We start from the raw sequence: 22250 nt of genomic DNA on the forward strand, positions 1-22250 counted from the left end.
GTGTGTATACAGTGAAAATTAGTGTGTATACAATATGTATTACAATGTGTAAGTAATTTCCCCCTGGGATTATTAAAGTGATACAGATTCTGATTCTGTGTATACAGTGTGTATATAATATTTTTTACAGTGTATATCAGTGTGTACTGGAGTGTGTATTACAGTGTGTATTAAAGTGTGTACTAGAGTGCATACAGTGTACATTACAGTGTGTATACTATGTCCATACAGTATTTATTACAGTGTGTACTAGAGTGTGTATTAGAGTGTGTATACAGTGTGTATTACATTGTGTATAGTCTGTATATAGTGTGTATTACAGTGTGTAAACAGTATGTACACTATGTGTATACAGTATGTATCACAGTGTGTATCACAGTGTACACTGTGTTACTGGAGTGTGTATACAGTGTGCATTACAGTGTGTATATGTATCCAGTGTGAATATAGTATTACATTGTGTATACAGTGTGTATATAGTATGTATTAGTGTATACTGTGTTACTGGAGTGGGTATACAGTATGTATTACAGTGTGTATACAACAGGTATTACTGTGTATACAGTATGTATCAGTATGTATTAGTGTGTATACAGTGTGTATACAGTATGTATTAGTTTGTATACAGCAGGTATTAGTGTATACAGTATGTATTACAGTGTGTATACAGTGTGTATTAGTGTGTATACAGTACATATTACAGTGTATACGATATGTATTACAGTGTGTATTTGTGTGTATACAGTATCTAGTACAGTGTATAATGTGCTACAAGAGCGTGTACTACCCTCTGCTGGTGGCGAAGGGGAGGTGCAGAACTCGGGGAAGCGTTCCCTCAACATGCACCGAAGCTCCCGGTCCAGCTTGGGGTTATCGAAGAGAGGAGCAAGATGGCTGCAGAGACGGTACAGGGTCCAGTCCTCATGATCAGTACTCAGTACTCTGTTTCAAAGTACTATGTGTTTATCCTTTTCATCTACTTCACAATTCTATGGAGCCACATAGCACTGCATCAGCGGGTCAAACAGTTACAGTTCTACATATTCAAACAGCAACATCCCATTACAATGAACAGCAACAACACCCTGCTCCCTGTTCCCAGTACCCTGCCCTCAGCACCCTGTACTATGCTCCCTGTACTCTGTACCCTGCTCCTCCTACCCAGAGCTCTGTTCCCACTACCCTGCCCTCAGCACCCTGTACTATGCTCTCTGTATTCTGTACCCTGCTGCTCATACCCAGAGCTCTGTCACCAGTGCCCTGTACTCAGAACCTTGTACTATCCTCCCTGTACTCTGTACCCTGCTCCTCATACCCAGAGCTCTGTTACCAGAACCCTGCACTCAGAACCCTGTACTATGCTCCCTGTACTCTTTACCCTGCTCCCTGTACCCAGAGTCCTGTACCGTGCACCCTGCTCCCTCTACTCTTGACCCTGCTCTCCATACCCAGAGCCCTACCCAGAACTCTGCTCCCAGCACCCTGTACTCTGCTCCCAGTGACCTGCTGCCTGTACCCAGTACTCTGCTCCCTATACGCAGTACCCTACTCCCTGCACGCAGTTCCCAGCTCCCTGTGCCTTGCTCCCTGTGCCTTGCTCCCTGTACTCTGCTCCCCGTACACAGAGCCCTGCACCCTGCAGCGTGTACTCTGTCCCCAGTTATTTGTCCTTTGCACCCAGCTCTCTCTACTCTGAACCCAGCTTCATGTACTCTGTACCCAGCACCCTGTGCTCTGTACTCAGCTCTGTTTATCCTGTTCCCTGTACTGGGTACCCTGCACCCCGTACCAAGCGCCCTGCTGCCAGTACCACGTTTTCTGTATCCTGCTCCCTGTACCCAGAGCCCTGTTCCCATTACCCTGCTCCCTGTACCCTCCTTGTACCCTGCACCCAGCTCCCTGTACTCTTTACCCAGCTCCCTGTACTCTTTACCCATCTCTGTTTACTCTGTATCCAGCTCCCCTAACCCTGTACCCAGTACTTCATTCCCTGTACTCTGTACCCTGCTCCCAGCACCACTCTCCGTGCACCCAGTACTATGCTCCCGGTTCTCTGTATCCTACTCCCTGCACCCTGAACTCTGCTCCCTGTACCCAGTACTTAGCTTCCTGTACACAGTACTCTGCTCCCTGTACCCAGCTCCCTGTACTCAGTACTCTGGTCCCTGTACACAGTACTCTGTAACCAGCTTCCTGTACTGTGTAACCTGCTCCCTGTATTCTGGACCCAGCTCCCTATACTCTGTACCCAGCTCCCTGTACTGTGTACTCAGCTCCCTGTACTCTGTACTCAGCTCCCTGTACTCTGTACTCAGCTCCCTGTACTCTGCACCCAGCTCTGTTCATTCTGTACCCAGCTCACTGTTCTCTGCTCGCCTTACCCAGAACCCTGCTCCCAGTACCATGCTCCCTGTACCCAGAACTCTGCTTCCTGTTCTCTGTACACTGCGCCTGTACCCTTGGCCCTATTCCCAGCACTCTGCTCCCTGTACCCACAGCCCTGTACCCAGTACCTAGCTCCCTATATGCAGTACCCAGATCCCTGTACTCTATGCCTTGCTGCCCGTACCCAGAGCTCTGCACCCAGTACCCTGCTCCCTGTACTCTGTCTGAGTACAGGGACTGTACTCACAATACTGCACTCACTCTATATACCAAGCTCCCTGTACCCTGTGTGTGCGTACACTGTGTGTGACTCACGCCAGCACTCTCTTCTCCATGATGAAATTCAAGGAGTTGAAAACGCCGAGGCGAACCTGAGACTCTAGAGGAGGATAGAAGTGAGGGATGATCTAAGGAGAAGAGGGGAGGAGGAGGAGGGAGGAGTTAAACAACAGGAAGAACTGAATATCCAGTAAAAAGAAACCAAACTCTGAGGAACAGTTGTGCTGGGCGTGTAGTGGGCGTGTACTACCCTGCACATGAAGTCCAGCAGCGTAGCAGTGATGGCAGGATGAGGCTTCATGGAGTGATGCATCACCAAGATGGCCGGCTCTAGGGGAGAACACAATGTTAAGAGTCCACCCACCACAAGGTCCTCCCTGGTCTGGACCAGGTCTGAACTGGTTCTGGACCGGGTCTGGATATTTCCTGAACTGGTTCAGACCTGAATGGTTCACTCCCTCCAGACCAGACGGAGCCTGGTGGAAGAATGAGACTTGGTGCTGATCTGGATTCAGATCTTACTTGTATCCTATGCTCTAAATGGCTCTAAATGGCTACTCCGCTTGTACTAGGTGTACTGTACCTATGTTCATGATGCTGTCCTTGTCGGGGTTGAAGAACAGCCAGTCGTAGAACAGCGCTAGCTTAGCGTTGGAGGCTGCCACGTTGGACTGAATTCAAAACAGACACTTCATCAGCATCAAGATACTGCAGTACTGCACAAGCACTTAGGGAGCGATAACAACCATATTTGGGCCGTTGTCAACCATCCAGCAGCAGACGTCTAACACTTTTGAATACGTACGGTGCAGGTGGTGAGCAGCCAGCCGATGATGGCCCAGCGCGGCAAGATGTCGGAGCTCAGGACCTCGTTGGATGGGTGGACCACGCCACAGATGTAGCGGATCAGGTCGCAGCGCAGAGACTGGGACTCTGCGGTGGAAAGGTACTGTCTCTGGAACCAGTCCTGGTAGCGCTTCTGCTGGCCGAACCGCACCTGGAGAGTGACTACAGTGTTACTACAGCCTTACTACACTGTTTGTTAAGCATAATTACAGCCTTAGTCAACTGTTACTACAGCCTTGCTCCACTGTCGCTAGGGCCTTGCTACACTGTCGCTACGGCATCGCTACACTGTCGCTACGGCCTCGCTACGGTCTCAGTACAGTCACTAGTCTTACAACAGCCTCACTCCTGTGTTACTGTTCTGCCCCCAGGTGGGGAGTTTCCCGTCCCCAGTCCGTATTGTGACATCATAGCATTGTGATGATAGTATGACATCAGAACACAGGCAGATAAGATGGTCAGACAGAAACAGAGTCAATCGGATCACTCCTCAGACTCGGACTAACATCTTTGCAACCTTGTCATTGCCCTTGAGAAAGCACAATCTGTGATTTAATTAATGTTATTGGTGTATGCACACAGTGTAGGAGCTATGACAGCGTATTAACAGGTTATTTACATCTGCATAGAGAATAATCGTTTACCTGCATATTTCTAAAGATACCAAAAGTGAGTGCCTGTCTCTGGGTACTTATTGGGAGAGTGTTTAGCTCACTGCATAGCCACATATGGCTACACGTGGTGAGAGCATAACAGTAAAATGGCATCTCCTGGCTTGGAAACCACCGAGTCACTGCTGAGATCAAGGATGTCAGAACACCTTGGAACCCTCAGCCCCCTTGGAACCCCGAGCCTCCACGGGACCCCTGGGCCCAAGCGGATAGCCTGGCTTGGAGGAACAGGCAGAAGGCCTGGAACGCAGTGGCAGTACAACATTGCCTGCAGAAAGCGGGCTCGGCAAGTCATGCAGCAAGTCGGTCAAAGTTGTTAAGTCCTTGTTGTTAAGTTGTTAAGTCGGTCAAAGTTCTTGAAATCGGTCAGCAGGTCCATCAAGTCCAGCGGGTCCAAAGTCACAGTGGCAAGAGCCGCATTCACACGTACGAAGGCCTTGTATGCAAAGTGTCAAATGGATATGGAATTGGAAAAGGCACGTGCCGAAATGGAGCAGTCCATGGAGAAAGCACGCGTCGACGCCCATGAATAGAGCACGTGTCAAGGCTGCAGAACAGGCTGAGAGGGCATGCTTTGCGGCCGAAGAAAAAGCAGCTCACAAAGCCCTCAGGAGGAAAGGGAGGAGGAGGCCTCATCATCTTCACCATCCAGGACACTCAAATGCCTCCTCACACCGGCATGGGGAGCGATGCAGAACCCTAGGGAGAATGTCAGCAGTCAGTTCGGGGAGCGACGCGGCAATGCTCACAGTGCTGAATCCCCCTCCGTTCCCGACCACCTATAATCCTGTGCCAGCTCCTAGAACCTGGCAACACAGGGGCCCTCAGGATGGGGGCTCGGCCGTACCACATTCCGGAGCACGGCAGTCTGGAGGCCCCCAGGATGCAAGCTTGGCTGTACCACCCCCCACAGCCCTTCAACCTGGAGGGCCCCAAGTTGTGGGTTCCCCTTATGTTGACAACGACCCACTTCGCCACGGCACACCCGCAGTCGATGGAGCGGTACCCACAGCCGTCGTCCACTGCAGCGAGTACCACAGCGATCACCACTTAGAAGCCCGCTGTGTGTACAAGCAAGGCCAGTGGCCGAGAAAACAGACAGCCCAGCAATCTCAGACCGTGGGAGAGTAGCAGAGTAGCATCTAAGTCAAAGTCGCAGGGGGACAACACAAACCATGTGAAGATAAGGGGGAACACACCTTCAACCACTCAGTCAACGACGACAAACTCACACCATCAGTCGAGGACGAAGCCTTCTTTGACATCATGAACGGTTGGTTCTTCAAGGACGATGCTAACAGTTGAGTCCCATAGTGCAAGCGTCAGCATCAGCATCCTCCCAACAACGACGACCAGCCCTTAACTGCCTTATGCCACTCCGCCAGACTCTTAACGAGGCAGCCAGAGATGAAGGACCACTTTGTGTGAAGATTTTTCGCAGTGGACACCCCAAACCGGCACCTATGCTGAAAGATGGCGGAGAGCAAGCTTTGGAGTCTACCTGGGGGTCCTGGTTTGCTTCTGGGCCAGCTGGGACGTCTGCATCAAGCCTCTATCCAAAGAGAAGCTCTACCCTCAACCACGGGTAGTTGACCCTGGAGGGTCTGAAACCCGAGGAGGACAACAGGTACCACAGAGCTAAACCACAAGGTCCTTAGAACATTTATGGTGATACCAAGCATTTGACATTGATTTCTGCGGACCCAGAGCTTCCAACCATTCTCACTCTAGCTACTCTGCTTACCCAGAAGGTTGGTGCACCCCCGTTACCTCCAGCTCAGTTCAATGAGAGGGACATGATCAATTGCCAATGGCAACAAGTCCAAGTCCAGAGTCTAGCGAACACTCTTGGACTAGTCACAAGGGTTTTTCCCAGCGCCACTGGGAAGGTGAGGAAGATCGTGGTAAAGATAAGCGAGGACGTTGCAGTGGAGCTGTTCATTAGCCCCGTCTCGGAGGTTGTCCTTCTTCCCAGTGACTGCAAGGCAGAAGACTGTGGAGCACAACTCCCCAAGGTCAAGGATCCTAGTGGTTTGACATCTTACAGATGCCAGGCAGGGAGTTTCCTTAATCTGCATATTTCTGTACAGTTTAACACCGCTTCCATTAAAGATACCAAAAGTGAGCTCCTGTCTCAGGGTACTTATTGGGAGAGTGTTTAGCTCGCTTGTATAGCCACTTACGGTTACAAGTGGTGAGGACAGAAGAGTTATTACATGGGGTACTACTGTGTTACTACAGCCACACTACAGTGTTACTACAGTGTCACTCCAGTACCCTAGAGGTCATGAACAGCAACTTGGTTTCCATGTCCGGAGTGAGTCGACAGGCGAGGAACTTCCTTGACGTCCGAGCGGTCAGCAGCTGGATCAGACCTGTGTGTGTGGGGAGGGGGGTATTTATTAATCCCACTGGACCAGATCAGAGTTAACATTTTAATTCACGGATACAGGAAGTTATTTTATGACTCTGCCTTGCCCGAGAGAAGCAGCCAGACGGGAGAAAGTGAGCCCACTGACATTGTTTGTTTCTTTTTGTCTCAAGCTGGGGCCACATTACGTGGTTTTCAAGGTTCATTTGGCAATGATTTGAGACCAAGCAGAGTTGTGATTCAGGGTGGTCCAGGGTTATACAGGATAGTAGGGAGTAAAGCAGGATAGTGCAGGACAGTGCGGGGTGTTCTACGGGAAGAACATGGTGGTTCACCCGGTCTAGAGTAGTACAGGGCAGTCGCAGGGTTCAGGGTAGTACATGGTCGTCTAGGGCATTACATTACATTTACATTTAGTCATTTAGCAGACGCTTTTATCCAAAGCGACTTACAATTGTTCAAACACCGACGGACGCAACCATCAGGAGCAATTAGGGGTTAAGTGTCTTGCTCAAGGACACTACAGCATGCTAGCAGAAGGAGCCTGGGATCGAACCGGCAACCTTTGGATCACTAGACCACCAGCTCTACCGCCTGAGCTACCATCCCCGGGCAGTAGGGCCGTACAGGGCAGTCCAGGGCAGTACAGGGCAGTCCAGGGTGGTCTAGGGAAGTCCAGGGCAGGTCAGGGCAGTCAAGGGTAGTACAGGGCAGCCTAGGGTAGTCTGGGGTAGTACAGGGTAGTCCAGGCCAATACAGGGAAGACCAGGGTGGTCTGGGGTAGCACGGGAGGGTCCAGAGTAGTACGAGGGGTAGAACAGGGTGGTCTGGTGTAGTTCAGGGTAGTTCATGGCAGTCCAGGATGGCCCAGGGTAGCACGGGTGGTCCAGGGTGGCCCAGGCTAGTGCAGGGTAGTCCAGGGCAGTACGGGATGGTCTAGGGTAGTACAGGGCAATACATGGTGGTACACCGGGTCTAGAGTAATACAGCAGTCACAAGAGTTCAGGGTAGTACTTGGTAGTCTCGGATAGCCCATGGTAGCCCAGGGTAGTCCAAGGTGGTCGTGGGTAGTACAGGGCAGTGCAAGGCGGCCCAGGTTAGTACAGGGTAGTAGGGGTTGGCACTGGGTAGCTCAGGGCAGTCAAGGGTAGTACAGGGCGGTCTGGGGTAGTCCAAGGTAGTCTGGAGTAATAATACAGGGTGGTCTGGGGTACTCCAGGCTAGTCCAGGGTGGTCCGGGGAAGTCCGGGGTAGCTCAGGGCAGTCAAGGGTAGTACAGGGCGGGCTGGGGTAGCCCGGGGTAGTCCAAGGTAGTACAGGGTAGTTAGAGGTAGTCCAGTCTAGTGCCAGGTAGTCCAGGGTAGTATGAGGTAGTCCGGGGTGGCCCATTGTGGTCAGGGTAGCACAAGGCAGTTTAGTACAGGGTACTCTGGGGTAGCCCATTGTGGTCAGGGTAGCACAAGGCAGTTTAGTACAGGGTACTCTGGGATAGTCCAGGGTATTATGGGATAGTCCAGGGTAGTACGGGGGTAGTCCAGGGTAGTACGGGGTAGTACGGGGTAGTTCATGGCAGTCCAGGGTGGCCAAGGGTAGTATGGGGTAGTCCGGGGTGGTCCAGGGTAGTAAAGGGTAGTAAAGGGTAGTCCAGAATGGTCCAGGCTAGTAAAGGGTGGTCAGGGGTAGCAAAGGGCAGGCCAGGACAGCCCAGGTTAGTCTGGGGTGGTCCAGGGTAGTCCGGGGTGGTCTGGGGAAGTCCAGGGTTGTACAGGGCGGTATGGGGTTGCAGAACCGATGTAGAGATAATTGCAGGTATTGGTGGGATAGAGGTTTATGAAACTAGAGCCGTTCAGGACCAGGCCCGCGATTACGACCCTTAGTATTACCAGTGATAGCAGTAGAACCAGCAGCAGCAGTATTACCTGTATACTGGGTACTCAGGGCGGGGGGGTTGTGGATCAGGTCCCTCCACAGTACTTCCATCTCTGGGATCCTGCCGACGATCTGCAGGAGGCGGACCAGGTCCCGACCAATCACAAAGCAGTCCATGAACTGGGGGGGGGGAGCCATCCACAATATTCAATAATCTATGAAAGCATCAAATAAAATAAATGTCCTGGTCCAGTAGCAGCTCAATCCCTGGTCCAGGTCGAGTTCCAATCCAGGTCAGGTCGAGGTCTAGTTCCAGCTTCTGTCCAGGATTTTGATGTATTGCATGTCGCGGTCCATGTCGTAAGTTCATGTCCTGGTCCAGGTCGTGCTCCAGGTCGCGCTCCAGGTCATGCTCTAGGTCATGGTCCAGGTTGTGGTCAAAGTCGTGGTCCAGGTTGTGATCTAGGTCGTGGTCCAGGTAGCGTATTAGGCCGTGGTCCAGGTTGTGGTCCAGGTCGTGGATTAGGTTGTGGTCCAGGTCGTGGACTAGGTCGTGGTCGTGGTCCAGGTTATGGATTAGGTCGTGGTCCAGATCCTGGACATGGTACCAGGTGGTGTACTAGATTTGTGGTCCATGTCATGTAATAGGTCCTGGTCTAGGTCGTGAACTAGGTCCTTGTCCATGCCGTGGACTTGATCGTGGTCCAGGTTGTGGTCTAGGTCCTGGTCCTCTCCTACCCTCTCCCGCAGCAGGCTGGTGCAGTAGTCCACCTCCTTCTGACGGAGCGGCAGGAGGGTGGAGGACCCGTGGTCAACCATCAGACGCAGGAAGGTGTAGACCGACATGGCCACCAGCATGCTGTTCTTCACCACCCACTCCCTGTCAGACAGGTAGACAGGAAGATGTCAGACAGGTCGACAGTCAGACAGGTAGACGTCAGACAGACAGGTAGTTACTTCTGCTCCAGCAGGATGTCCAGAACATTCTCAGACAGACAGGTCAGACACGTAGAGTCAGACAGGTTGAGAGTCAGACAGACAGGTTCTTTCTTCTGCTCCAGCAATGTCCAGAACATTCTCAGTCAGACAGACAGGTAGATAGTCAGTCAGACAGCTAGGTAGACAGTCAGAGAGGTGGACAGACAGGTAGTTAGGTAGAGAGTCAGACAAATCAGTTCTTACTTCTGCTCCAGCAGAATGTCCGAACATTCTCAGACAGACAGACAGGTAGATGTCAGACAGACAGACAGGTAGATGTCAGACAGACAGACAGGTAGATGTCATACAGGTAGACAGACAGGTTCTTACTTCTGCTCCAGCAGAATGTCCAGAACATTCTCAGCGAGCCACAAGTTTTTATTGGAGATGTCACCACCTGCACACACAAAGTACACACATTAATACACACATTAATAAACACAGTACACAAAGTACACACATTAATAAACACAGTACACAAAGTACACACATTAATAAACAGTACACAAAGTACACAGAGTTCACACATTAATAAACACAGTACACACAGTACACACAATACACATAGTACACATATTAATACACATTAAACAAAGTACACGCATTAACACACACACAGTTGCCAAAGTACACACAGAACACAAAGCACACACATTAATACACAAAGTAAACACATGAATACACACTGATACATATACAGTACACACAGTACACACATTAAGACACACAGTACACACATTAAGACACACAGTGTCAATTAATGTGTGTATTAATGTGTGTGTATTAATGTGTGTGTGCATTAATGTCAAGATTCAAGATTCAAGATTCTTATTTGTCACATACATATACATACTTCCATACATATATGCAGTCAAATGTAATGAAATGTGTGTATCGATGTGTGTATCGATGTATCGATGTGTGTATTACCTGCGATCTGCTTCATGAGTGTCATCAGAACTCCGTCAGCTCCGATCACCGCGCCCTTCACCAACTCTCTGACCAACCACACCATCTGAGGAGACACACCCCGTCATCACGGCAATGCAGCCGTCATCGCCACAACGTAGCCGGCGCCGCAGCAACTCAGCCCCCGTCGCCGCAACTCAGCCCCCGTCGGCATGGCAACGCAGCCATCGGCACGGCACGCCGGGACACGCGCTAACGGCTAACAGAGCAATGTGAACTGTGCTGTTTGAGCGGACATGGACGTGGCCTTGAACGCAGCGCGATGCATTCAAGAGCGTCAGGAAAAAGCGGAAGCGTTTATTTGTTATTTAAATTCTTGTCATGGAATAGTCGTCTTCTACTCTGGGCTGCTCCCGTTATTGGTGGCCACAGCGGATCATCTGCCTCCAACACCTTGTGTTCTGTGCTTCTTCCTCCCTGACACCACCCGCCTGCATGTCCTCTGTCAGCACCTCCATCAAGCTTCTCTTTGGCTTCCTCTTTTCCTCTTGCCTGGCAGCTCCACCCTCAGCCTCCTTCTCCCAATGTAACTCTCATCTCTCCTCCACACGTGTCCAAACCATCTCAATCTGGCCTCTCTCACTTTTCCACCAAACTGTCCAACCTGAACTGTCCCTCTAATGTCCTCATTCTTAATCCTGTCCATCCTTGTCCCTCCCAATGAAAACCTCCACATCCTCAACTCTGCCACCTCCACCTCATCCACCTGCCTTTTAGTCAGTGCCACCGCCTCTAAACCGTACAACATGGCTGCTCTCACTACCGTCCTGTACACCTTCCCTTCACTCTGGCTGGAACCCTTCTGTCACAGATCACTCTGCGCACTCTTCTCCACCCGCTCAACCCTGCCTGTACTCTCTTCTCCACCCATTCCATCTTGCCTGTACTCTTTTCCACCCACTTCACCCTGCCTGCACTCTCTTCTCCACCCTAACTGTACTCTCTTCTTCACCTCTCTCCCGCACTCTCCGCTGCTTTAGATGGTCGACCCCAAGTACTTGAACTCATCCGCCTTCTCCACCTCCACTTCCTGCATTCTCAGTTTTTATCCGCCCTCCCTCCCATTCAGGCACATGTATTGTGTCTTACTCCTGCTGACTTTCATTCCTCTTCTCTCTAATGCATGCCTCCACTTCTCCAGGCTCTCCTCCACCTGCTCCCTGCTCTCGCTACAGATCACAATGTCATCTGTAAACATCATAGTCCACAGAGACTCCTGCCTGATTTCATCTGTTAACCTGTCCATCACCACTGCAACAAGAAAGGGCTCAGAGCTGCTCCTTGATGCAGTCCCACCTCCTCTTTGAATGCCTTGGTCACACCTACTGCACACCTTACTACTGTCTGACTGCCCTCATACATATCCTGTACCACTCTTACGTACTTCTCTGCCGACCTTGACTTCCTCATGCAATACCACACTTCCTCTCTAGGCACCCTATCATATGCTTTCTCTAAATCCACAAATACGCAGTGCAACTCCCTCTGGCCTTCCCTGTACTTTTGCATCAGCGTTCTTAAGCCAAACATGTCATCTGTAATACTCTTTCCTGGCATGAAACCATACTGCTGCTGGCTGATCCCCACCGCTCTTTTTAACCAAGCCTCCACTAGCCTTTCCCATAGCTTCATGCTGTGGCTGATCAACTTTATTCCCCTGTAGTTACTACAGCTCAGAGTTGAACAATAAAGAAAATAAGTACTACATGAGGTAAAAGTAAGACTTGGATACACAGCACTAATATAGACGGACAGGCACTCAGACAGACAGATGGGTGGTCAGCAAGACAGGTACCTGTGTCCTGGCGATGTCCTGCAGTTTCAGGAACTTTTCCATCAGAATTTGGTTCATTTTTACCAGCACGATGTTCATCCCGTCTCTGTTGACCAGGGTCAGGTCCCTGTAACTCTGAGAGGAACAGGGGTTAGTCCACTTCCCGTTTACTAGGATCTACTTCCTGTCGACCAGGGTCAGGTCCCCGTAACTCTGAGAGGAAAAGGGGTTAGTCCACTTCCTGTTTACTAGGATCTACTTCCTGTTTCTTACCCTCTGGGCCTGCGTGGGTTCGGTCAGGACCAGGCTGAGGAGACCCAGACACACCTCCTCGTGCTGTTGCTGCCCCTTACACACCTGAGGAAAAAGACCTTAGCGTTAGTCTGGGCTAGCAGTGCAGCATTAGCCTTAGCTCGCAGTGGAACTTACATTAGCGGTGAGCGCGTCGTTAGCCTCCCTCTCTGAAAGCCCATTGGTCAGCCCCTGGACGATCCCAGCACAGCGCTCCAATCGCTGCGAGAAAACAGAACCATAAGTATTAGATAAGTAATACTTATGGCTGTATTACCTGGTACTAAATAAGTACTACATATGTACTACCTGGTACAAGATAAGTACTTGATAAGTACGACATATGTACTACCTGGTACTAGGTAAGTACTAGATAAGTACTACATGGTACTACATAAGTACTACATATGTTCCCCCTGGTACGAGATAAGAACTAGATAAGTACTAGATAAGTACTACCTGTACTAGATAGGTACTAGATGTGATTCAAGATGTTTATTTGGCACATACTTCTACATACATTCATACATGCAGTGAAATGTCATTGCAACGCACCTGGAGATTAAGCACAATAAGTATGAAACTGACACAATAGATAAGTAATTAACTAACTAAACTAACTGAGGGGGCTGTTGCCCTGGCACCAGAGTGACAGGTCAGCCACCTCTTTGCGGTAGGCCTTCTCATCACCGTCGTTGATCAGGCCACCACGACTGTGTCGTCAGCAAGCATGATGGTGTTGGAGCTCAACCTGGCCACACAGTCATGTGTGTACAGGGAGTACAGTAGGTGGCTGAGGACGCAGCCCTGGGGGGATCCTGTGTTCAGGGTGAGGGAACTGGACATGTGCCTCCCCACCCTAACCACCTGTGGCTGGGCTGAGAGGAAGTCCAGGATCCAGGCAGTCTGGTGGGGACTACGGTATATTGAAAGCTGAACTGTAGTCAATGAACAGCAATCTCAGAGCCCCCTTCCGGTCATCAAGTTGCGTGAGCGTGGTGAGCAGGACCTGGAAGACTGTCGTCCGTGGATCTGTTTAGACCGGATGCGAACTGCAGCGGGTCCAAGGTCCGAGGGGGGGAGGAGCAGATATAATCCTTGATGAGACTCTCGAAGCACTTCATGACCACCAAGGTAAGAGCTACAGGTCGGTAGTCATTCAGGCAGGCTGGGGAGGCATTGTTGGGTACAGGGACGATGGAGGATCTCTTAAAGCAAGTGGGGACCACGGATTTGGCCAGGGAGAGGTTGAAAATTGTGGTGAACATAGGAGCTAGCTGGTTAGCACAGGTCTTCGGTACCCTCACCAATATGCCATCCGGGCCAGCAGCTTTCCTTGTGTTCACAGGCAGCAGAGCCCTCCTCACGTTCTGTCACGGAGAGTGCGTGATCCGCCCCAGCTGAGGAACTCCCCTCAGCCATGCTAGCTAGTGCACTGACGATGTTGTTGTTAGCTGGCGAGCTAGTTTCAAACCGCTGGTCTTAAACCGTTTGAAGAAGGAGTTCAGGTCGTCAGTTACTGAGACGCTTGCACTTCCGATAGAGGGCGCGGCTGCTCCGATAGTCTGTAATAGTCCGTAGCCCCCGCTATTGGAGGCGCTGATGTAATCTTTAATCAGCCTCTCGAAGCACTTCATGACCACCAAGGTGAGGGCCACCGGACAGTAATCATTCAAGCAGGCTGGAGAGGCGATCTTCGGCACAGGGATGACGGTGGAACTCTTGAAGCAGGACGGGAGCACCGACTCGGTCAGGGAGGCATTGAATATTCTCGTAAGCACCAGGGCTAGCTGGTTAGCACAGGTCTTTAGTACTCGTCCAGATAGCCTATCTGGGCCAACAGCTTTCCTGGTTTTCACACGAATCAGAGCCTGCTGACGTCATGCTCAGACACAGAGTGCACACTCATCCCCAGCGGTTTAACTCCAAGTGGTGTTGTTGCGAGTGTTGGGATCTAGAAAAAATGGATCCCTCCCAGGTTGGTTGATGTGTGGAGCTTCCTCAATAAGACGGAGATGGGTGTGAGGCAAAATGGTCGTTGACGTGTTGGAGACGTAAGACGACTTTAGGAGTTTGTCATATTTATTGTCAGGCTGATCTATCTGCAAGGTCAGTTCGATAAGTCTCAACGACGAAGAGACCAACGAGAAAGACAATGACGACAAAGACGACAACCCTTATAGTCTCCCCTAAGCAAGTCGTCACAAAAGATTATATGGATCACAAAGAACTATGTACGTGCAATAGAGCATGAGCAACATGCACGCAATAGGAAAAGTACTGGAAACAATATGTGTGCGACTGGTCACAAAGAACTGTTTTCCAACCAGAGGCGCCATTTTATAACAAGCGCCATTTTACATTTAACAAACGCCATATAACTTCCAACAATCCCCCTTTTGACCTCATCAAACATGAGGTCACTCTAAAACAGTCAACAAAATATGAATTAATCAAGGGAAAAGGTAGATAAAACATAGTACTGACATTTAAAACAAACTATAAACAATTCATGACAGTGCATGGCACCAGGAGTGATTGGCAGGGAAAACCCTATTTGTCTTAGCTGGAAAAGCTGCCAACATCCATATTATTGAATGCGCGGATGGCATTCACTCACCACCTGGACCGTTTACAATAACAAAATCTCAAACAAACAGCACAGACTATTTTACAACATAAACATACAAAAAAATCATACACACAATAAACCATAAACAAATCAGGAGGGGAAGCACCTGGGGTCCCATCGAGGTGGACAGTCTGCTTCTGGCGGGGGATGGTGATCATCCCGCCTCGCTCCTCTATGACCTAGGGGAGAGGTTACTAGCACGTCACCCTTGCAGCTAACAGTGAGTGCCCCGAATCGGCGGCTGCAACCCATTCGTCAGGGGTCGGGCGGTGTCGTGGTGCTGTTGGCAGTCGGGGTTAGGGGCTGCGGCGCACTGACTCCAGTGATACCACGTGTCCCCATTTCCCTCGAGCGGAACGGCATGGGAGGCGCGTACGGTGACCCGATGTGGTCCCTTTCAGCCAGACCTAGTCGGAGACTCTTACAGCCTTACCCGACGGTGGGTTGATTCGCTCCTCCGCATGGTCCTGTATCTGTGAGGAGTGTGAGACTTCCAGGACAGTTAGGGTACCATAGTACGATGCCTGATCCACGCGGGTGAGGTCCAGGGGCAGTAAAGAGAGAGTTAACGGTGAGGTCCAGCGGGTGAGTAAAGGGGAATCAAAAAGTACAAGAGACAATGCATGGCTCCAGGAGTGATTGGCAGGGAAAACCCCATTTGTCTTAGCGGGAAAACGTGCCAACATCCATATTATTGAACTCACCACCTGGACCATTTACAATAAAAGAGACAGTCATTTACCCACAACTAACTATGACAGACAGACGAGAGTCCTGTACAGACTGTCTAAAGGCAAGAGAGCCGAGAGAGAGAGAGAGAGAGAGAGAGAGAAGGTTAATGGACAAGTTGAGGAGGGGGAGAGAAAAACATTTATGCCGTTTTTGATTCTGCCTTTTATTTAAAAACATCTGTTCCTTACTCAGACATCGATAATTTGGTATAGTCAATATGCACAGTTCTGTTAAAAAGGTTTGTGCTTTCCTTGTTTTTATGAGGCGCCTCTCGGTGTCTGGACAGGTCTGGATGTTGTCTAGGGGTTTCTTTTGTTTATAGCAAATTGTAATTATGTTATTGTCGTCGTTTTTGAACAAATTGTAATTATGTCATTGTATATTATACATTTTGAAGATACAACCTCTGATTTAAACTCCTTCCCATCACGCCGGGGTCACCAATTGTTGGAGAATATAATCCTCGAGGATCAACCAGTTGTTCCGTTGTAGAAAACTTGTTTCAATTATTTACTTATTCGGTTGATTGAACAATTAAAACCTGTTTTGATCAATTACTCTATTCTGTTGGTCAATTCAAGTATGATAACTATTAAGACCTGTTTCAATCAATTACTTAACTCCACTGTGTCCCTGTACATCCGTTTAGCATCCTTCACCTCCCTCCACACTTTGTATGACGCTACTTTGTACTTGTTTATGTTGCCGGATACAAGATCGTAAACGGCCGTGAGAGCATTCATAGCACCGCTGATGGATTTATCCACCCACAGTTTCTGGTTCGGAAATATCCAAACTAGGTTGAATAGATGGCATGAGATGGTCAGCTGTTCCAGGTTCGGCGAGCAGGAGCGGGAGAGAGTCTTGATGTTGGTGGAGTTACATCAGAGGCTGTTTTTCATGAGGCAGCCGCCACCCTTGGATTTCCCGACTACGACCTGTCGGCGCAAAACACGGAGAAGGACTCGGCTGGACGTATGGCGTGGACCGGCACCAGCATGTACAGCCACGTCTCCGTCAGGCAGAGGATGCAACAGTTTCTTGTGTCCCATTGGAATGTAATTCTCGCTCGAAGGTCATCCATCTTTGTTTTCCAGGGACTGGACATTGGCAAGAAGGATGCTAGGCAGAGTTGGACGTTCAGGTGGCGTCCTCATTCTGACCTGAATGCCGCCTCGTTTACTGCGGTGCTTTCTCCATCGGCACATCTCTGGGACCACGACTGTGTTGTTGGTTTCTTTGTTGATAATATTGGCAGCAGTTCTGTTAAAAAGGTTTGTGCTTTCCTTGTTTTTATGAGGCGCCTCTCGGTGTCTGGACAGGTCTGGATGTTGTCTAGGGGTTTCTTTTGTTTATAGCAAATTGTAATTATGTTATTGTCGTCGTTTTTGAACAAATTGTAATTATGTCATTGTATATTATACATTTTGAAGATACAACCTCTGATTTAAACTCCTTCCCATCACGCCGGGGTCACCAATTGTTGGAGAATATAATCCTCGAGGATCAACCAGTTGTTCCGTTGTAGAAAACTTGTTTCAATTATTTACTTATTCGGTTGATTGAACAATTAAAACCTGTTTTGATCAATTACTCTATTCTGTTGGTCAATTCAAGTATGATAACTATTAAGACCTGTTTCAATCAATTACTTAACTCCACTGTGTCCCTGTACATCCGTTTAGCATCCTTCACCTCCCTCCACACTTTGTATGACGCTACTTTGTACTTGTTTATGTTGCCGGATACAAGATCGTAAACGGCCGTGAGAGCATTCATAGCACCGCTGATGGATTTATCCACCCACAGTTTCTGGTTCGGAAATATCCAAACTAGGTTGAATAGATGGCATGAGATGGTCAGCTGTTCCAGGTTCGGCGAGCAGGAGCGGGAGAGAGTCTTGATGTTGGTGGAGTTACATCAGAGGCTGTTTTTCATGAGGCAGCCGCCACCCTTGGATTTCCCGACTACGACCTGTCGGCGCAAAACACGGAGAAGGACTCGGCTGGACGTATGGCGTGGACCGGCACCAGCATGTACAGCCACGTCTCCGTCAGGCAGAGGATGCAACAGTTTCTTGTGTCCCATTGGAATGTAATTCTCGCTCGAAGGTCATCCATCTTTGTTTTCCAGGGACTGGACATTGGCAAGAAGGATGCTAGGCAGAGTTGGACGTTCAGGTGGCGTCCTCATTCTGACCTGAATGCCGCCTCGTTTACTGCGGTGCTTTCTCCATCGGCACATCTCTGGGACCACGACTGTGTTGTTGGTTTCTTTGTTGATAATATTGGCGCGTAGAATCTCCAGTGCCCTCCACAAGTGCATCTTCATCATAGGAGATCACTGCAGCACGGTCGTAGAAGATCACCGCCTCGCGGTCGTAGGAGATCACTGCGATGGGTTTGATGGACATAGCGATGTAAAACTAAAAGAAAAAAAGGGCAATAAAATGTGACCCACCACAGCAAAATCCTGTTTCTAAAATCTCTACAAGTCGCCAAATGAGTTGAAAAAACATTTATAGAAGAAATATTAAGATTTTTCCAGATTCCTTGTTCCTTTGTGTGTGTGTTTTTTTTTTATCTCAACGTATTTTCAAAACTGAGTTTGATTCATAAATAGTAGATCAAAGATAAAACCATTGAGTTACAATATTCTCATTAGATGACACGGGGAAATCACAGTTCACTAACCAAGATGCTGAACAGCGCAAATGCCAATCGATCGTTTCCTTTAAAGGGAGCGTCCAGGTGAAGATCATTCCTCCATATTCCATGTGATGTGAAGTCACAATGTGAAACCGTTTTGATAGAGTTCAACCTTTAAATCATACTACTTTTACACACACACCCAGATACATTTTTGTGTAGGTGGTGTATACCCACAAAGAAGAAAAGCTGATGTCACTTCCGTAAACAGATAGTTAAAGCCCAGGACCAGGAGCCTTTGGTTTGACTTGTCTGTGAATACTTTCGCCTCTTGTGTTGTTATGGATGAGGTGAAGCGGGTGGAGGAAGATCAAAATCATATCATCACGGACCTGAATCTGACCAGTGCGATAGATCCAAGTCAGTGTAAGCAGCGTGTACTGGACTTCATTTTCCACGATTGATAGTCAGCTCTCCGACAGTGACGCAGAGAAGGACAGCGATGCTGAATCTGATACCGGCGCTATCTCAGACTTGGAGAAAATTTCAAACAGCTGATTTCAGCCTGAATATGACGATGAAAAGGAATATTTTTAAGAACCAACGGAGGAGGCCGACGACACGCCCGTTGTTGTTACAACGGAAGAAGTTGATGACGTGATGAAGTCCCTTGAGGTTCGTGATGCAGATTATGAACAAGTAGCAATGGACAAGATTCTCAAGTATACCTGCAAATGCAGCCAGGTGCCAACAACTTTGAAGACATTTGGCATACGCATATTTATATATTTAATGACACACTGAGGTTGATATACAGAGACTAATATTATTGACAGACTGTACATACTTGCATTCATTGATAACCTTTTCATTGCATTCACTCATTCACTCTAGAGGGGTGCATATACCAGTGTTTTGCTGTGTTGTCTAAACTTTTAAACTCCTAAGTAATTCCACTTTTATAAAACATGTATATTCTTACTGTTAAAAAGCTTTTTTAAAAACAAAGATTTTGTGTGTCGATAACACTGTTCAACATTCCCTCAAAGCACAAGAACAATGCAGAGATTGCCCCATTCAGCAGGGTGTCAAGTGGCCATGTGGCTATGTTGGTCCTCAACCCATTTGCATTCTGGGAGCTGGCTGAATGAAGCTAAGTGTGGGGAAAAGGTTGAGGGTGAATATCTCAGAAACACAGATTGCCGCACCCTCATCATTAACAAGTCATAGCTTGAAATGTATGTCTGTAGCACAGTGGTGTCAAAACTATGGCCCGCAGGCCAGCTGTGGCCCGCAGCAAATTCGAAAAATATAATGAACTATCGACCACACATAAAACTTGTGCTTGACTGTATTGTACTTCTTAGTTTTAACACTAGGCGGAGCTACTGTCTTGAACAAAGCAGCGTCTCGACAAAACAAAAGTTAGCGAGTCCAGAAACACAGCTGTGCGTCAGTTGACGACTTGTCAGCCAACTTAAAACATCAAGTGTCAGATAAACTTGTGCTTTTCATTTTTACTCGATTGCATGCGATGAGAGCACAGATGCAGCAGACACCGCACAGCTGTTCATTCTTTTGCGGGGAATTGACGGTAACTTTTGCATTACAGAGGAGCTGCTTGTTCTTAGGAGTCTTAAAGGCACAAGAACGGGTCAGGATGTTTTTGAAGCTGTGTCAGATGCAACTGACAAGATGGGACTTAAATGGGTCAAGCTATGTGGAGTTACAACGGATGGGGCTCCAGCAATGACAGGCGGGCGCAAAGGAATGGCCTCCGTGGTGTGCGCCAAGGTGCAAGAGAGTGGAGGTGAGGCTGTTAAAATGCACTATCATCCAACAGGAAGCCCACTGTGCCAAGACAGCGCAGCTTGGCGACTTGATGAACACTGTTGTGAAACCTGTCAACGTAATTCGAGCACGAGGGCTCTACCACAGAGAATTTCAAGCTTTCCTATCTGATGTATATGCTGAATACGGGGACCTACTCTACCATTCCGAAGTGAAAAGAAAGAAAGCTCCGTCTCTTTGAGACACAACCATGCAACTTCAGTGTTGCACACCTCCCCTCGCTGTCCCAATTCAAATTTGCTTTTCCAAAGGCCAAGCTTTCTGCTAAAAAGGGGAACCATGTGTCTGTGATAACATCTCTCGTGACAGAATTCAGTCAGAGCTTCCAACATTTTTCTACCATTGAGAAAGAAATGAATCTGTTGTCCACCCCCTGCCTGATGGATGCAGAACAAGTGGAAGAGTCTGCGATCAGAACTTATGGAAATGCAGTGTGATGATTCTCTGAAGAAATCAACATCAGCTTCTCTCCCGACCAGACTTCTACCGGAGTTTGGAAAAGACCAAGCCTCCATGGAGGAGACGCCACGCAAAAAGAATGATGAGTCTGTTCGGTTCAACACACATATGAGAGAAAACATTTCCTCCGTCCTTCACATCTCAAGCAACAAACTTAGTCCTGAGCTGCAGCCGTCCTTCAGTCCAAAGAGCAGCATCACTGCTCCCATTATAGGTGAGTTAAAATATATGACATAGTATTTGTGTGTTAATAAGCCCAATTACTTCATCAATCCAGTCAATTAAAGGCGAAAACACTTATTTGCACAACAACCTTTAAATACACACATCCCCTTTCCCCTTATTTGCCCTCTTTATACATTTCATTTAGCAGAGGATTTTATCCAAAGCGACTTACAATTGTTCAATTACCGACGGACGCAGCCATCAGGCGCAATTAGGGGTTAAGTGTCTTGCTCAAGGACACTACAGCATGCTAGCAGGAGGAGCCTGGGATCCAACCAGCAACCTTTACATTACTAGACCACCAGCTCTACCGCCTGAGCTACCACCCCCAGTGGTATGTACTACATATGTACTTCTATGAGAAATGTACTACCTGGTAATAGATAGGTGTAGTGCCTGCTACTCGATAAATGCTAAATTTGTACTTCTACTAGATATGTACTACCTGGTACTAGATAGGCGTAGTGACTGTCGCTAGATAAGTACGACATTATGTACTACTACTAGACATGTACTACATGGTACTAGATAGGCATATTGCCTGGTACTAGATAAGTACTATATATGTAATATAAATAATTATGTACTACCTGGTACTAGATAGGCATTGTGCCTGTCACTAGATAAGTACAACATATGTACTACTACTAGATATGTACTATCTGGTACTGGTAGTATAGGCGTACTAGTTGGAATTAGATAGGCGTACCACCTGGTACTAGATGAGTACTAAATATGTACTACCTGGTAATAGACGAGTACTATTAAGTAGAACCCAGAACAAGATAGGCGAACTGACTGGTACTAGGTAGCCTGTTAGCATCACAATTGGCATCACATGTAACCAGTTAGCATTACAGTTAGCATCACCAGAAGTCACGAAGCATCACAGTTAGCCAATTGGCATCACATGTAACCAGTTAGCATTACAGTTAGCATCACCAGAAGCCATTTAGCATCACAGTTAGCCAGTTAGCACACCTCTTCCAGCTCGTCCTTGGCGTCCAGCGGGGTGGATCCCAGCAGGCGGCCCTGCGGCCTGGCCCGGGCCGCTGCAGGCTCCATCAGGACCGGGGCTCCGGGCTCCGGGCTCCGGGGGTCGGGCTCCGGGGGTCGGGGGGGGGGGGGGGGGGGCGGGGGACGCGTTCGGACGGAACGGGGCTTAGAGTTGCGGGTTGCGGGTTTGAATCCTGGGTCCTGGAGCCGCAGCGGAATCACGGTGAAGCGGCCGCTGACTGTGACGTCACAAAGAGATGGCCTTCAGCGGAAC

The 22250-nt window shown here is 48.7% G+C and overlaps 1 protein-coding gene across 3 annotated transcripts in view; it reads right to left on the bottom strand.

Moving 5' to 3' along the window:
• The window catches only part of ints3 (integrator complex subunit 3), a 38263-nt gene extending 16153 nt beyond the window's left edge, over positions 1–22110 (bottom strand). For all 3 annotated transcript variants that reach the window (XR_013844109.1, XM_079998862.1, XM_079998863.1), the window contains exons 1-14: positions 21962–22110; positions 12572–12655; positions 12416–12499; positions 12164–12277; positions 10330–10414; positions 9730–9796; positions 9160–9301; positions 8472–8601; positions 6459–6556; positions 3470–3661; positions 3248–3335; positions 2915–2994; positions 2701–2792; positions 788–894 (exon numbers count right to left, since the gene is read on the bottom strand). Coding sequence is in view for 2 of the 3 variants with exons in the window: in XM_079998862.1 (XP_079854988.1) it covers positions 788–894; positions 2701–2792; positions 2915–2994; positions 3248–3335; positions 3470–3661; positions 6459–6556; positions 8472–8601; positions 9160–9301; positions 9730–9796; positions 10330–10414; positions 12164–12277; positions 12416–12499; positions 12572–12655; positions 21962–22045 (1447 nt within the window). In the remaining variant the exon portion in view is untranslated. The remainder of the gene's footprint in view (positions 1–787; positions 895–2700; positions 2793–2914; positions 2995–3247; positions 3336–3469; positions 3662–6458; positions 6557–8471; positions 8602–9159; positions 9302–9729; positions 9797–10329; positions 10415–12163; positions 12278–12415; positions 12500–12571; positions 12656–21961) is intronic.
• Between the last annotated feature and the right edge of the window lie 140 nt (positions 22111–22250).

The sequence above is a fragment of the Zeus faber genome, assembly GCF_960531495.2.
Source record: "Zeus faber genome assembly, chromosome: 1".
NCBI classification, from domain to species: Eukaryota; Metazoa; Chordata; class Actinopteri; order Zeiformes; family Zeidae; genus Zeus; species Zeus faber.